At 40.5% G+C, this 16581-nt stretch overlaps 1 protein-coding gene across 3 annotated transcripts in view; it reads right to left on the reverse strand.

The window, feature by feature from the left end:
• TBC1D2B (TBC1 domain family member 2B) overlaps positions 1-16581 on the reverse strand; it is a 31389-nt gene that overhangs the window by 10796 nt on the left and 4012 nt on the right. For 2 of the 3 annotated variants that reach the window (XM_071441735.1, XM_071441738.1), the window contains exons 2-7: positions 13302-13440; positions 8444-8609; positions 5113-5270; positions 3958-4181; positions 2212-2604; positions 758-868 (exon numbers count right to left, since the gene is read on the reverse strand). In XM_071441735.1, coding sequence (XP_071297836.1) covers positions 758-868; positions 2212-2604; positions 3958-4181; positions 5113-5270; positions 8444-8609; positions 13302-13440 — 1191 coding nt within the window. The remainder of the gene's footprint in view (positions 1-757; positions 869-2211; positions 2605-3957; positions 4182-5112; positions 5271-8443; positions 8610-13301; positions 13441-16581) is intronic. The other variant, XM_071441737.1, reaches the window with a different exon arrangement.

The raw sequence follows: 16581 nt of genomic DNA on the forward strand, positions 1-16581 counted from the left end.
ATATTTTTGCATATGGAAATTCTGAGCAAACCTTAATTATCACTGCATTGTATGAAATACTTTAAAAGAACAAAATGGTTGCATTTTAGCAGCTTTAGGCTGTGCATGTTTGAACAAGGACAACTCAAGTGGCACATGAGTTAGGTAATAGCATGTAAGAATTGTAAGCACACACCTCTGTGCCAAAAATACAGCATTTAAGGCTGGCCACCGAGTGCATGGCTTCCAAACAACTAAAAGCAAAGCCTACTGAACCAGCTACAGGTATCTAACCTTAGTTACAGATGAGTGCATTTTCCCTAGCCCCAAGCACTGGAAATCTTTATTATTTACCTGCAACATCTCTACACTCAAATTGATCCAGACAGAAATGACATTCACCATACCATAGTCATCCTTTGTGCTCAGGAGAAAGCTTGATAATGACAAATATGAAATATCAAAATATCAAATCCTTACACATCCTGTCACTGACCTTTAAAAAAATCATTACAGCCTTAATTCTGAGGAAACAATGGTTTCAGACATGTACATGCCTTTGTTCATAAGTTATCAAAATGTTCCACTGGGTCACACAATTTTAAAAACAATTACTTCTTTCAAGAACCCATTCAGAAAGATTGGTCTGTAAGGACTGAGAGGGCTTTTTTTTTAAGCTATCATATTTAATACATTTAAATGGCTCAATTTCCTGGGTAGATTTATGGCTAAAGTATGGAAAACTGCTTTAGACATTGCTAAGTGAGAACATGCTGACCTTTGCCTGCCATTCTCTCTCTCTTGCTTCTGCATTTCTTCGTAGAGTAGAAAGTTCTAAAATCTCCTTATTTAAAAATTTATTCTGGGTCTTATAACCCTGAAGATTGTCCTGTTGATAAAAAAAAAAAAAAAAAAACAAAGTAGATTATGCCTGTCAGATAAAGATCACCTTAGAGCATAGAAACAGCAGCTACTAATAGGATTTTAATTAAAAATATCAGGCGCAAATCAAGTATTATTTTTGGACTTCATGTAAATGAAGCGCGCATGCCAAATATGAGCACAGGGTGGTGCTGTGCCTCACCTGCGCCCCTCGCAGTGCTCCACTGCCTGCAGAAGGAGCAGGCTGCTGGCAGGGCACAGGCAGGGAGAACAGGCACATGCAGGTGAGCCCATCCAGAGGCCACAGCAACACTAAAAAAGGGGGATGAACGTCCCTTGGGTTTTCACCACCCTCACCAGCCCTCATTAACAGTACAAGTGTCATGTCTGCCTCCTAGAAAGATAAATCCTTGAAAGATGACCTTCCCTGTAAATGACCTTCCCTGCCTAATCCACTCATATTCCAGCTACAAACATTACCTCTGAAAGCTGAGCCTGTGAGATGAGGCTGGTACCTCCCAGCAGCCACAGACTCTCACACTCCCCAGCATCTGCGAGCTCTGACTGCTTTCTGCCAAGACCACTGACTTCTAGTTTCAACTTCAGTTAATAAAACTTACCAGGCTCACATATAAGAAAATTATGTATGCTTAAGCATATTTTAAGCAACTTATTTATATTCCAAATGCTTTGGAACATTAATCAATTTGAAATACAAATTTATGCAAAGGCAAGAAAGCCTTTTTGGAGCAAAGTGGATAACTTCAGTAACTCCATTAAGAACTTGTGACACATTCAGAGAGGTATGTTACAGAATAAAAATAAAGCATTAGTAGGAGCTGTAGCAGCTTTAGTAAAACAGGTTCTTATACTCCTCCCTCTTTTTTTGGCTCCTCAGAGCTTCCCTTTGCTTTTCCACATGCTCTTTGTTGCCCACTAGCTGGCAACCTAGCTCACACCGAAGCCTCAGTCAGTTAGGGTTAGGGTTATATTTAAAATTAAAAAAACCAAAGCAAGCTTTCTTTTTGTTTGTATTTTCCATGCTTGTATTTTCCTCTTACCCTTAATCCTTCCTGCTCCTTTCATTATTTCTTACATTTCTTCTGCTCCACACCAATGATTAATTTACTGAAAGTATAGCCCTGCACTAGAGATGGCCCAAAGGAAGGAAGTTCTGGTTAGATTGTCACATAACAGCTCCAAGTGGAGGTTCCAAGCTGAGAAAGCCTCCATTGATGAGTGGTGATGAGGGAACTTCTGCAGTGATCTCAAACAGTACAGCAGACTAAAAAGTACTTTTACAGACAGAAGAAATTTCCCTATGCATCAAGACAGAGACAGTGCTCTTACTTTTAGTCTGTCCAGTTCCTGTAGTTCCTTATTAGTACAGGTGGCTGTGGGGGAATTTATTGCTCCACTTTGAGAGGATGTGCTGTCCTCACACTCGCTGAGTTGACGAGAGAGTTTCATGATGACTTCATCTTTAGCTTGAATAGTTTCCATCAACATTCCCAGCCGTTCATTGAGTTCTCCAACTTTACACTTCAAATTCTTGACTTCCTGCTGGAGACTATCTTTCTCCAGATTTAACTTTTCAAGTTGATTATTGAGGCCCAAAATCTGGTCATCTTTTTGGTGCAACAGCTCTAATGTATCTTTGGGAACCCCCTCACAAAGGCGGCTTGCAAAGTATTTATCATACTGGGAAGATCGGACTGTTTGCTGCAGAAGTCGAACAAGTTCCTGAGAATTACAAAACAACAGCAAAAAAACCTGATGAAATTTTAAGTTTCTATATTTTTTAGCTTAGAAATCTAAGGTTAAGCAAAATAAAGTTTCTGCAGTTAAGACCTCATGCTGGTGTTTTAAAGAGAAAAGGAAACACTTTACAACCTGATTTCTAGCAGGCTAACACCTTACAATGACTGGCCTACATAGATGGCTTCAGTGTCCTTCACTGAGCTAAGGATCCTGCCTGTAATGGCTACAACAGGTTAAGGAAAAGAAATGGACAGCTGAGGCCCAGCTGTCCAGTTACTTGGAAGCTGAAAAAAGCCTTGCTTGCAAGAAAGGCATCCTGTTGTAGGGTGAACAGGAAGAGGCTCAAGCCCAAAAAAGTTAACAGGAAATCGTTACAGAATGGAAAAAGCAAAGGTAACTAAGAGCTCTCTTCTCTAACGGATGTGGAGAAATAAAAGGAGGTAAAAAACAAACGCTGCTTTGTCAAAAAGGAAGTCTGTGAAAGGCTGTTTAGAAAATCTTGCCGCAGAAATGACCACCTAAGACACCGTTTTTCTTCTTATTAAAACAGAAGCAGCTGTGAATGCAGTGTTGCACTAGACCAGTGAGATTTCCCACAGCAGCAGCTCAGAAGCTCAACTGTACTCCTAGGAAAGATAATGCCTAAAATGAGTATAAATATGAGGCTCAGACTCCTTCTTTGGTTTCCCTTTGATCACCTCACACATAGGAAAATACAAATAGCAGAAGCAGCAGCTCCACATAAGATCTAAAATATTTTTCTTCTTAAAATGAGTAGAAGTTCTTTTAGATAAAAGCAAGGTATTGAATAGATTGGAGTTCTGAGGGCACACAAGCATGACCACCGTGTGAGTGCAGTCTATATATACACATTATGGTTAGGCCTATCTTACAAAACCCCTCCTGAGGAGAGAAAGAAGCCAGGTCTATTTCCCACCCACTGCACTAGCACTGAAAGAATCAAAAGACAAACAAAGAGAATCTGAAAGGAGAAGTTCCCAAGATATTTTATGTACATATGGAAAAAGAAGCTATGACTATCAGCCAGGATCCTGGCAGACACCAAACAAATTAACTTCAGAGAACAAGGAAGATAGATAAACCAATTCAATGAACAGTGTGCAAAGGAAGTTTTATTCAGGGATCTTATCTTCAACAGATATAAAAGATGGTCCTTCTTGTTTCAAGACTTTTTGCACACAAATGTTTGTTTAGAACCATCATTTTATAACAACCAACCAGCTCTTAACACAGTCAGATGGCCAGAAAGGTTAAACTCACAATCACCTGCCAGACCCATTTGCTTTTGTGCACTTTGCCTGAAGGTTTAATTACCTTTTGGCTCAAAAGATCTTTCTTCAGCTTCTCCAACTCTTCCTGCTGGCTTTGATACTTGAGTTGCAGTTCAGAGACCAGTCTGTTCCCATTGCCAGAGCACCACTCTGTCGGGGAGGAGTCGCTGCTGCTGCGGTTTTTGCTTGATCCAATCATATCTTTCAAGGGGCGCCTTGCTTTGTGTGGAATGCGGCCAAAATCAAATGGAAAAGCTGTAGTCAGTCCTGCATAAAACAATTTCTTCTAGTTCGGTTCACTTAGTAAAAAGGCATTTCAAAGCATTCAGATTTCCTTAAAAAATATACTCATTAACATCAGACTTTAAGCAGCTTTCAAACCACTCAACACAATAGTGTTAAACATGCCTCAATTTCCAAGTTGCTTTCTTTGGTGGCGGAAAAAAAAAAGCTCAAAAATATCTCCCCTCCAAGATATCCAAGATAAAAGACTTGGCTCATAAATTACCACTTTTCATATAAGACATGAAGAGAATTTTACAATTCATTACAGAAAATAAAAGGTATCTGTAACTATGGCAAAGGAAACTTTGCTTCAAATAATCAGAGCAAAACCATCTCTGATATCACAGCCTACTGCTCCTGTAAGAGGACTCAATGTAAAGTTTCACCTCCACATACAGGATATTTTCTAACAGATTAAATCACTTGGATGTCACCTAAGGTGCTCTTAAAGAGATGCAAAAATATCTTGACAAGGTTACTCCAGACACTGGTCAAATCCGAGAACCAGTTACAACACACAGATGAGCTGCTGATACACAGATACACAGAGATACACAGAGTCTAAAGGCAACTCTGCTTCAGTGGGTGACACTCAAGTGAGCAATTACAGACATCAGCATTTCCCTTTGCCTTGTCACTTTGCAAGTCATGTGACAAAACGAACCAGTAGCATGCTCAGGAAACCCAAACCAGTGGATAACAAGGCTTTGTCTACATTCTCTTGTATTTGAATGGCAGAGGACCCCAAACACATCCTAAGAAATCGATTTTTTAAAAAATAGTTTACAGAGCTCTGGATGTGGTTTGTGAAGAAAAAGATAAGCTTCCACTTATTTCCTAGAGACAGACATATCAAGGTACTCCATGCTTGACAAGGTAAGGCATATGACCCCCTTCCTTCCTCCACTTCTACCTTTACTTCCTTCTGCCAGGTGCTTCCTTTTTTCTTCCAGAGCCATTGAGTCCTCCAAGTCTTTTGGGGTTGGATCCAGCAATTCCCACTCCTCAGTGGTATAAAATATACTCCTGCGATTTTCGTTACTTCCTTTTCTTAAGGAGGACATGGAATTTCTGTGAAAAAGGCAGCAGGAAAATGTGACAAATATTTCTCCATTTTGTATTATTTTTATAAGCGGCTTTTCACAGTTCAAACAGTGCAAACTAAAAATAAGCTACAAACACAGACAAAATCAATACCAAATAAAAGCTCAAAGAAAACAAAACATACACTACCAAATAGCATTTGCAATCAACAGCTAAATTCCAAGAACAGAAGAATTATTTTACTTTAATGCCATGGTCTTTTGCATCCCCTTGTTTTAGCTTTGTTTTTGCAGGGGGCGAGTACAAAACAAAGTTAGGATTTACAAGCAGCATCTCTGTATTGATCAGCTGTAGTTTAGAATTTTAGGGTAACTGCCAAGCATTAAACTGAACAGCATGCAGTCAAAACACATGTACATTATAGCTCCACACTGGGGATCAAGGGAAAACTTGGGATCATCCCAGAGACCTGCTGCAGCTGAACTGCTGATGACAAGACTCCTTTGCAGTTTTTCTTTTCTACGGTGGAACATGGCCAACTATCTGCAAGAACATTTCAGGGGCAGCCTCTGAATTCCAGCCAGGTAATTCCACAGAAGAACAATACATTTCCCAGCAGGATGAGATTACCTGACCCAGCTCCCCCACGACCATCATGCACTCAGGAAATGTCCACTCTTACATCCATGAGTATTAACACAGCTCAGTATTGCAAAGCCTTTGTTCAACTACATAAGAACATTCCAAATCAACCCATATAAACCAGTTTAATATTTTTGGCATAGAATTGGAAATATATTTAGTATCTCAGCATTTTCCACAGAGTCTGTGCAAGCTCACTAAGATGCTTTCACTCAATCATCCACATTCTCTCTTCAAAACTTAAGCAGAAAAAAACCCATGTTATACTTTCAATATCATTTGATAATCCAAGCCAGTCTTTCAGCTTCACAAGAGATTTAACATCTTATCAACATGAACTCTAAGCCAATCATTAAGTAGTGCACAACTTTTATAGTCTGATAAATTGATAAATATTTACAATTTAAAAATAATCCTAATGGTTATCAATAAAACTATTTCAGCAATCAATTTACAAGCTTGGCAAAGACTCATTTACACTACAGATTTCATTTTCTTCCAGAAAGAATCATAATTCCTGTTAGGGGCAAGAAGCCTAATTTCTTTGTTCAGACATTCCACACAAATTACATAGATGAAACTGGGCAATGATAGATTGGACACCCAATATCAGTGAGTGTCTCAGGAAGTGCTCCCTGGCATCTCTATACCTCTTCTCCAAACGGTGGCTGATCTCTTACCCAACTCCACATCCTCCCTTCTGTTCTCTGTGCCTGTTCTGCACTCACTCAGCCTTAACATTTAAAAGCCTGAACACCACCCTCTAAAGCTTGAAAAAACCACAAAGAACAAGTCAAGTGCCTTCCAGAACAGCTTCTTTAAAGAACTGCTGTTAGGCCCATGAAAAGTCATAGCTGATGCTGAGTTTTGTAAAGCTTTTGCACAGGTTTGTTCAGGGCATTCAAGCAGCAGTCCTCCGATGCTTTCTATTAGATTAAAATAAGATGAAAGATTAAACAGATACATTTGAAAACAGCATTTATTTCCCTAACTACAATTGGACACTTAACACAAGAGCCAATCATATGATCTAATGAGTCTCTATTTTTAAATGTTTGGGGTTTCAGTCTTGTTTTTATGGTTATATAACTGGAGGTTACAGTAATTCAGTATGCTTCCAAATCTATATTCTGCATAAATAAGTAGGTGAGAGCAAGAAAATGAAAAAAAAAAATCAAGCCTCAATGTCTGTATATATCATAGTATTTGATAGTGTATTTCTAAAAGTAGAGAAGCACATTTCAACTTTAATTACTGTAAATATATACACTGCTTAACTCCAAGATATATTTTTCTTTCCCCCCCCCCCACTATTACATGACAACTGCTACCTAGGATGCAAATACAGCTATTATAGCAATATTTTCTCTGTCAGACAGCATCACACTAAATGTGTGTAACTGTATTCAGGAGGAAGGACAAAGGCTTTTACTGAGACATCTACACACCTTAATACAACTTCATAAATATAAACCAAAAATGTGCTCACAGCAAGAGAGGAAACTCTCTGCAGTTTTAGACACACTTTGATCCATCCTCTAACACTGGGGCTGTAACTAATCACAATCCAGTAAGACACTGCATAGAGCACCCATATTGCAAAGGCTGCCAGATCTTCCCCCGTCCCAAATGGTACAGAACTGCTGGAGAAGGGAGGAAAACAACCAACCACAACACTAGGAAAACAACCCAAAACAACCCACAGCCAAAACCAGCACCATCTGCTCACCTCTCAGATCTCTGCACTAAACCAGAAAGCTTTCAAGGGGATCTGTTTAACTTTGCACTGCTGATGAAAATGAACATTTTCCTCCCAGCTCAAGAAGGACATGCTTTACATGCTGTAGCTTTTTTAACCAAAGCTACAGCTCTGCTTTGTGAGCTGCTCTGCATTAGCACTGTAACATGCTTTAAGCAAAAGCAGAAAATCCGTCTACGTGGGCAAAGCAAACCACAAAATTCTTTAGAAAGAAACCCAACAGGAGAGTGAAAACCAATGGGACTGCTTTCCTTAAAGCAATTAATAGTAGGGAGTAAATTCATTGTGAGTGAGGGGTTTTGATGCTGTAGAGAAGGGGTCTGCCACAGTTTTGCTCAGGAATTTGAACTACATCCACTTCAAATGTGTTCATTTCTTTTAAGAAGAAAACAAAAACCAAGGATTTATATTGGTTTGATTTTCATCACCACAAATAGTTCCTATGCACTGAGTACTATGACTAATACAATGCTGGGAATTGACTGCTCCAAGAAAAAGCTGCAGTGGCTGAGAACACAACTCAGCCTCAACAACCACTGGGGTTCAGAGAGCAAAGCCACCACTGGAAATGCTGTACAAGACTTTTCAGCTATCAGTGATAGCTACACAATAATGCTCCCTTAAACCTTCAAACAGTAAATAAAGAATCTGTTTACTTGAAGAGATACAACAAACAAACCCACCCCATCACCTCCCATCATTCTAAGAAGCTCCACTGACCACATACCGATGTAGGAAATAGTCTTGGTCAGGAACTACCAATCTCATGGGAACTCTTTGTCCCAGGTTCACAACTTACTTGATCTCAGTACTCCATTGTTTAAGTGAGAAATTGATGGCACTTCCTTGGACTGGTGCAGGCTGGGAAGCTGCTTGTTCCCCCACCAGGTCTGTAGGAGAAGTCTCCACAGCTAGAATATTTCTAGCTCTCTCTGCTGAAGCATTTTGACTTAGGATACTCAAATCTATATTAAAAGAAAAAAAAAGAGAGAGAGAGAGAGAGAAAAAAAATAAACATAACCTTCAAAAAGTAAAAGAATATTGGCTATGTAAAGTCATAGACTACTAAGCCTGCTCGTGATATTGTTCAGGGTTTACTTTAAATTGCTAAAAACAAAAAACTTTATAAAACATTCAGTTCAAATGAATCTTAGAAATCACAAACTTCTCGGTGAGATCTCACTTTTGATAACAGACAGGACCTGTGTGATGCTTACAAAGCATTATTTCATGAGTGATCGACAAAATAGGCAATCAGAACCAAGTCCAGAACAGTGTCACAAAAACACTGACCCAGCTTTCAGGGTGTGCTTCACCCTGTAAGTTATTCATCCCAAAAGTGACACTGCAGCTGCAAGTCAGTGACCTTCACAGCCCTGAGGCAGTCCTGTGCAAGGCCAGCTGGGCACTGCCAGAACCAAGAATGCTGGCACAGCTCTGCAGGACATCAGACACTTCCTGCACCAGTGAGGATTCCTGAATGCAGCTCCTCCTCAGCCCAGCCCAGCCCAATCTCCTGTGCACTGCAGCAAGTGGGGGCCCCATGGTCAGGCCATGCAGAGCTGCAGAACAGTCCTGGAGCTGGCCCAGCCCTGAGCCACAGCTCACAAGGGCCAGAGGAGCCAGGCTGACCCAACCAGCACACCAGGGCTCCAACACATCACCCTGGCAAACACAGACTGCACAACCTGCAGTGCCTGTGCTACCTCTGTGCTTCCATTAGTCTGGAGAGCTGCTTTCTCCCTCCAGGAGGAAGAGGGAGTGAAAAACCCAGAATACAGAATATACTATAAGTAGCAAAAAGCATTAGAGAGAAGCATAAAGTGGTTTACAGCCTTCTACAAACCCTCTGAAAAAGCAAGTTAAACAAACCCAAATGCAATTTTCAGTGTCTTGATATAATTCATAAAGTACTGAAGTGGATTAAAGACTTTTTGACAACACTCTCAGACTTGATTCAGCATTTATATTAGAAAGTAACACATTGGATGGGCTCTGACTTAAATAAAACCCTAGGAAATTATGATACCCTCTTTTATCACTGGTGAGTCTTTCAGCCTTTGCTCTGACAATTGCTTGGCACCAGCAGTGAGACCATCTTTAAGCAAACCATACCCTCCAATTACTCAGCAGGGGGTTACTTTTATCAAGTATCAAAGATTAGAAGTAGAAAGAACATTCTGTGATAAAGAATATGAAATATTAAAGATCTCTGACACTAGGAATGTCTCAAACCCTTGAAAAATGGTCTCTGACACAGAAATGTATCATGTCATGTTTCAAATAGAGGTACAAGTTACACTGCCTTGATTTTTATAAACAGATACTTCAGGGCCTTATCAGCCAAAGGGAATTCCAAGTTCTTTTGCACTGTGGCTGTTTGAACTAAGCACAGTTCAGCTAAAATAGCTTAGATAAAACTAAACATGGGATTCTATTTACTGTCTAACAAAGAGGAAAGATAATAAGTAGGTTTTAACTGCAAAATAATAATTAAAAACAAAACTAAACCCAACCCCCTTCCCCCCCCCGCAGAAAACCCAAACATCCCAAAGGGCAAAAATACCAACCCAACCCACAGCACACAGACAAAAAATTCATGGATACTCAAAGCCAAGGTGGAATACTAACATTCTGCCTTCACACTTACAGCTTGTTTCATCTTCTACCTGTTTGATTCTGCTAAGTCCTTTTAGAGGATGGTCCAGGTAAAGGAATTGTTCAAGAGCTGAATTCCCAACAAGCGCATTTCCCCTCCCAGACATGGCAATTGTCTGAATGTGGCACCCTGAGGTTGCTCACTGGCCATCATCCCCTGCCCACACCAGCCAGGAGCTTTGTTAGAGCCATGGACTGCACAGCACACAAAGCACTGCAAATTAAATTATAGTGGCTGCTCATGCAACCTCCAAGTAAAAAAAAAAAAAAAATCTTTTTTTGGAACTTATTTCAAAACACAACAATCTTATAAATACATGGCATTGCATGTTTTATTAATGCAAATTAAGAACTGAAATCATCAAAACTACATTAACATTTAACTGATTTCAAGAAAAAATAATAATCCCACATGGTATAAAGAATAAATAATTTATTTGACTTCCATGGTAGTAAGGCACCTCCACGACAAATCCTACAGTGTAATTATTGTTAATATTCAATTTCCCACATCCCACTGTGATAAATACTTTGAAGTATTTTTACTATGTTGAATGTTCCTAAAAACCTTTCAAGGCTGATCCACAAAGCTTTATCTAGCTCCATGCACGCCCCAGTTAGTCCAGATTTCTGAACTGGGAGGGGAGAGGACAGACAGGCAAGGCTGCAGTAAGCAGTTCTGGGTTTGGACTGAAGGCAGACTACTTCCCCATTTAAAACATTTATGATAGCATCTGTACTTGAGCACCAGCAAAATAAACCGATTTCTATGCTCTGGTATAAAGTACAACACTGCATGCACATTCAATTCTTCCAAAAAAAAAGAAAAAAAAAGCCACAAGACACATTTCTTGGTCATCAACATGAAACCAGAGCCTTAGAGAATCCCGTAACTCTAGAAGAAACTCCTGGACTACTTGATTAAAAAGAAGGAACAAGCATCAATCATTCTGGCTATTTGCATTTTCCCCACAAGGAATCCCTACTTAAACACTTCAGTTGATGATAAGAGTTATCACTGTGATTTGTCCTAGAAAATGAGATATTCTAGATGCAGCTCCAAATTCTACATCATGCAGTTTAACTGCAGGCTACCCCTGAAAGGGATGGGCCTACTCAGCCCATGCATGTTATGTTGACATTCCTTGTCCTGGATATAACAACAATAGTAATTTAAATTAAAAAAAAAATCACATGAAGAGATTCAGTTGGCTTATCCAGAAAGCCCCCAACAACTTACAGAAAAATACCAGGTCAGAGATGAAACGACTGGATGTGATGCAAACAGGTGTGAGGGAACAGCACCTGCACATGCTGCAGTCACAGAGGCTTGTTTCACATTGTACCCAAGCTCTGAGGGAAGCAGCACAAAAAAGAACAGATTCTGTGGCCAAGTTACACATTACAGTTGATGTGATCCAACACTCTGCTGCCAAGAGGGCAGGCCTGTCTGCTGCTTTACTCTGCCTTCCTGTATTTGGTTGCTGTGCCTTGTTCCCTCCTGTCCACCAGCTGTGCAATCACCTGATTGCACACTGAACATATTTCACTCATCAATCTTGCAGAAACAAAAAAAAAGTTCTGCTTTCTGGATAACATATGACTTCAACCTACTCAGCACAGGGTCAGTTAAACACAACAAAAAAAGGACAAAGGGCTGAAAGAGCCAAAGCCTGTTCCCTTTTGCAACACTTAGATTTTTGCCCACCCGTACATGTGCTCTGGAGCACATGGCTTGACAAGCTACTACCCAGACTGGCTACTGCCAAAAAAAGGGGTCTCAAACCATCCCACTTGGCATTCCCAGCAATTCTCTTGGGCTAATCCAGCCACCCACCTGTCCCTACAGCAAACCACTTCTGGAAACTACACTGGCCAAAAAACTGATCTGGAGAAGAGGCTGATTGCTGCTGCCTGCAGACCCTGCAGTAGCACATGGCAGGGCCAGCCCTGCACCAGCTCAAGGGCTGGGCTCTGCTCTCAGCAGGAGCTGCCTGCAGTGCCTCAAAGGCCCAGCTGAGCCCCCAGCAAACACATGTCAGGCCAGCTGTGTTGAGCAAGCAGCCACAAGCAGCACATCCTCTCAAAGAAGAAAATGGGTTAGAGGACAACACTAAAATGGGACCCGAAACTCAGGAGGGGACAAGGTGTGATAACAACAGCTCAACACTGCTGGGTTTACAGAGGGAGCAAAGTGACATCAACCAAATGTGACATCTGTTGATGAAATATGCTTGACTGCAAGACTGCTTAAACCCAGGAGAGGCTTACTAATGCCTAACTTGGCACAGAACTGGATTGTACTCAGTTACTTATGGATAACAGAAATCAGCAAGGAATCCATTTCTGTAGGGACTGAGGAATAAAACAATTCACAAGTGCCTGTGCAATGTAGTAAAAAATGCAGAGTAATTCTGTATAATGCACAGCCATTTTGATAAGTCTGACACTAGTGTAGAATTACGTTTTCCTTGCCTAAAGGTATTTCAGAGACTGAACTTCACTTATGTAATATCAGTGCAGACTGTCTTTCAGTTTTGAAGGCACTGCATTTTTATCAAAGTCAGATAGATCCACCACACCATACCTTTTCAGGAACAAAGCATGGTCATTCAGAATGCAAAATATACCTGCTCCCATTAAAAACTGAAGTTTACATCTCAGGATATTTACCATGCTAACTTTTTAAGATGTTGCAACCACTAAAAGACAATTTACCTAAGCTTAATGCAACCTAGTCGTAAGACTACTCAATTTTATTTCATTTCCAAAAATCTGTTTTTCAAGAAATCAACAGATTTTGTAAAGGATACAAAATCACATATAAAATCACATTTATGTTAAATATTGTAGCATATGCGAAGTTTACTAGAGTTACTTGATAAACAGATGTGAAAAAGCTTTCTTCAGGCAGTTCTCTACCCCAGTGCAACACCTCGTGCTATGAGCTGACACTGAGGAGAGCCGTGCCTGCTGCTGTCACTCAGTTCCCAACGTACCAGGGTTGTCTTTGGCAACGAGCCCTTTGGAGAAGTCGCTGGGTGTGGGCGAGGTGCGGCTGTCCAGGCTGTGGCAGTACTCCCACCTCTTCTGCTGCAGCTCCTGCAGCCAGTAGGTCGTGTCCTGCCGAGTCGCAGCCTGCAGGACACGGGAGCAGAGCGCTGGTGAGACCCCTGCACGCCCTTGGGCATGAACACAGCAATTCCAAGTGCAATAATAAACCCCACACAGATCAGCAGCAGGTCACCAAGGTACCATCACTCCAAATCAGTATGATTTTAAAGGAATAACCACAATGCACCAGGTGCACCCTGTGCTCACATGCACATCCATGATTTTTACCTCAGAATTTTTCATTAGAAGCAGTCTCACACATTCCTTTTCTTCAGTTTTACACTCAGACTTTAGAAAATGCAGCAGCATCTTATATTTTACACACAAAGCACTGTTTGAACATATAACTACAAATCTATATTATTGGAAAAAATCCCATACACATTCAGGAAGATTCCCATTTTCTTTTAACTTGCTTTACCAGCAGAAACCAACAAATGAATAATGCATTGCAATGCCTCTTACCTTAATGACTAAATCTACACACTGTATTTCCTGATGATACCATGAGCTAACTACCTACCATAGAAAAATCAGATTTAAAACAAAAAAAACCCAAAATCCAACATTAATGCCTAACCTACAAGCCTACAGTCAAAAATGTGAATGGGCAATAAGTGAGGAGGAATTCAAACATACCTTGAATCAGAGCTCTAAGTGATTTCAAAGCACGTAAAATGACAATACACAAATAGCAAGGAGAGACAAATGAAGGTATCTGACACTGCAGGTGCTCTATGGAAAAGTAATTGTTATTTCAACATACCTCTCCAGCTGCCAGTCTAGGACAAGCACCTGACCTGGTAACATGGACTGTTTAGGAACAAAAAAATTAGCACTGATGAGGAGACACTCCCCTAACTCCTCTGGCTTGGTAGCACATGGAGTGCTTATCTTTTAGCTGGCCTTTCTCCTACCTCCTCCCAAAGTGCATGACGGCATTATCAGTGGAAAAGATGACTATGTTTATTCTTTAAAGACAACCTAATTTCAAACAGTTTTTTGTTCTGTTCCTCAGAAATTAAGAGGACACCTGTGCAAGGCACAGCTGCAAAAGAATGGAGAGCAACAAACAACACACATTTACATACAAAGGCATACAGTAAGTGCTGCATAAAGCACAGCAATGGCACAGAATTGTCTATATTTTTCACATAAGAACACTTCTGGTCTAGTAAAATTGAAGATTCATTGGCCATTATATTTTGGCCCCAAGAGCAGCTAATGACAACACAAAGCATAAACAGCACGGCAAACAAAAACTGATGTTTCCCCAGGGTGCTCTCTCTGGTTCAGCAATTGGTAATCTCAGTTTAATCATGAGAGAGATGGATTTTTATTTTACCTTTTGGCTCTTTGTAGCCCTACGAGCTTTAACATCCATGACACCCTACAGCAAATGCTCCAAAGGACCATTCAAGGAGATAAAGCAGAAAACCTCAGTTATTCCTGAAGCTGCTGCTCCAGCTCCTTTCAGTATATTATGCACATGGCAGGATACAAGATATATAAATCAAATAAACATTCATAAATCAAGAAGTGAAACAAACAAGTGACACATGAGGACACTGCAGAGCCAGTTGGTAAGAAAGATATGTAACCAAAATACTTCTAATCTGAAATGGAAATCAGCTTCATGTATTATTTCTTGCTTACTCACAGGAAACCAGAGAAAACCATTTCCCTCATAAAAAAATACATAGGGTAAAGAATAGTTCAGAAGGTTAAAGAACTGGACTCTGGGAAATGCCAATCCCCACAGCCACCTCTGGCAGTTTGGGAATGACCTCCAATGACCACAGGAGCAGGTTTTTAAGTCTATAGACTACAGTCACTTCTTGCCAGGAGTAAACATCTCCCCTTCTATTCCTAGCACTGAAGTATTTCCTTTGGAGTTTTAGCCAGTGGCAAGTCTTCAGTTCTGGTAAATATGAGAGCTTATACTTCCTTTAGAGACACCTGCTGACAGGCCATGTAAAGCAATGTTTTACTGTGCTCCAGCAAAAAACCACCAAGAATCCAAAGAGCTTCCACTAGCACAGGATGCAGAGCTTACGTGGTTCTCTTTGCTACCACAACACAGCTAATGAGGCAACCCACTGCAGTCAGTCTAAGTTATAGCTACAATTAGCTCCTGCCCATGACTTCCTGAACTTCATGAGCCTCTCTCACAATTTGTCCCGCTACCATCTCACCAATCACCTTCAGAGAGCAGTGAATCAATGTTCTTGGAGTTGCTGCTTTTCAGTTCCCAGCTGCAGGGAGGCACGCTCAGCTCCCAGGGGAGGCTGTTACACACAGGGCCGGGCAGCCGTGCCCGCCCTCCGGCACCAAGTGCCAAGGCAAAGCAGCACAGGCTTCTCACGCCCCTGCTTTAACTCATTTCCCCAAGAATTACTCCCTGCCCTCCTGCTGCTCCCAGCCTGTTACCTTGCCTTCTTTTCCTCCCATACATGGTCCTCCTCTTCTGGAGTCTTCCTCTCCCTTTGAACAGTTTTGGCTGGCTTTATTACAGTCATCTCAGTTATTTACAACTAAAAGAATATCCTAAAAATCTCTGTTAAAATTAGTTTTGTTTAAACAAAATTCATCGTTTAAGCTGTTGTTTGAAATAGATGTTTAAAAAAATAAAAACAAAATAAAACCAAGAACTACACATAGAATATTTAAGTCTTCATCTTCCCCTAATCATAAAGAGCGCAAGTTTTGAAACATATTTTTAAATTTCCTTTATCTGTCAAGAAAGGAACACTGCCATGCTTGCCCATTTCTCATGACTTTTACTAGTATTTGGCTACTGCCCACCATGAGAGCCAAAACATTTAATTAAGCAGAGTAGCAATTAATTACACAAAAAATCCTTATAGCTACTAAGGTATTGCTAAGGTGCTTTCTTACTGCAGAGCCATGCAGTCACATTTTAATGGATGCAGTTCTGTGAGAAAAAACACTACCATGAATGGCCTTTGAACTGGTGTGAAATAAGGAATCACTGTAATTGTACTGCTGCAAACTTACAGGCAACACTAGGAGTAAAAGACACTCTTAAGTGAAGAGCCATACAGTACCATGTAATTCTCAACTTAAGCAATGGAAAATTACTGTAATTTAATTAAAAATATTCTCCTAAATTCTTCCACTAAGAATGATGTAGAATTGTCACCT

Source organism: Agelaius tricolor, unplaced genomic scaffold, assembly GCF_023055355.1.
Source record: "Agelaius tricolor isolate 1412-34295 unplaced genomic scaffold, bAgeTri1.0.p SCAF_16, whole genome shotgun sequence".
NCBI classification, from domain to species: Eukaryota; Metazoa; Chordata; class Aves; order Passeriformes; family Icteridae; genus Agelaius; species Agelaius tricolor.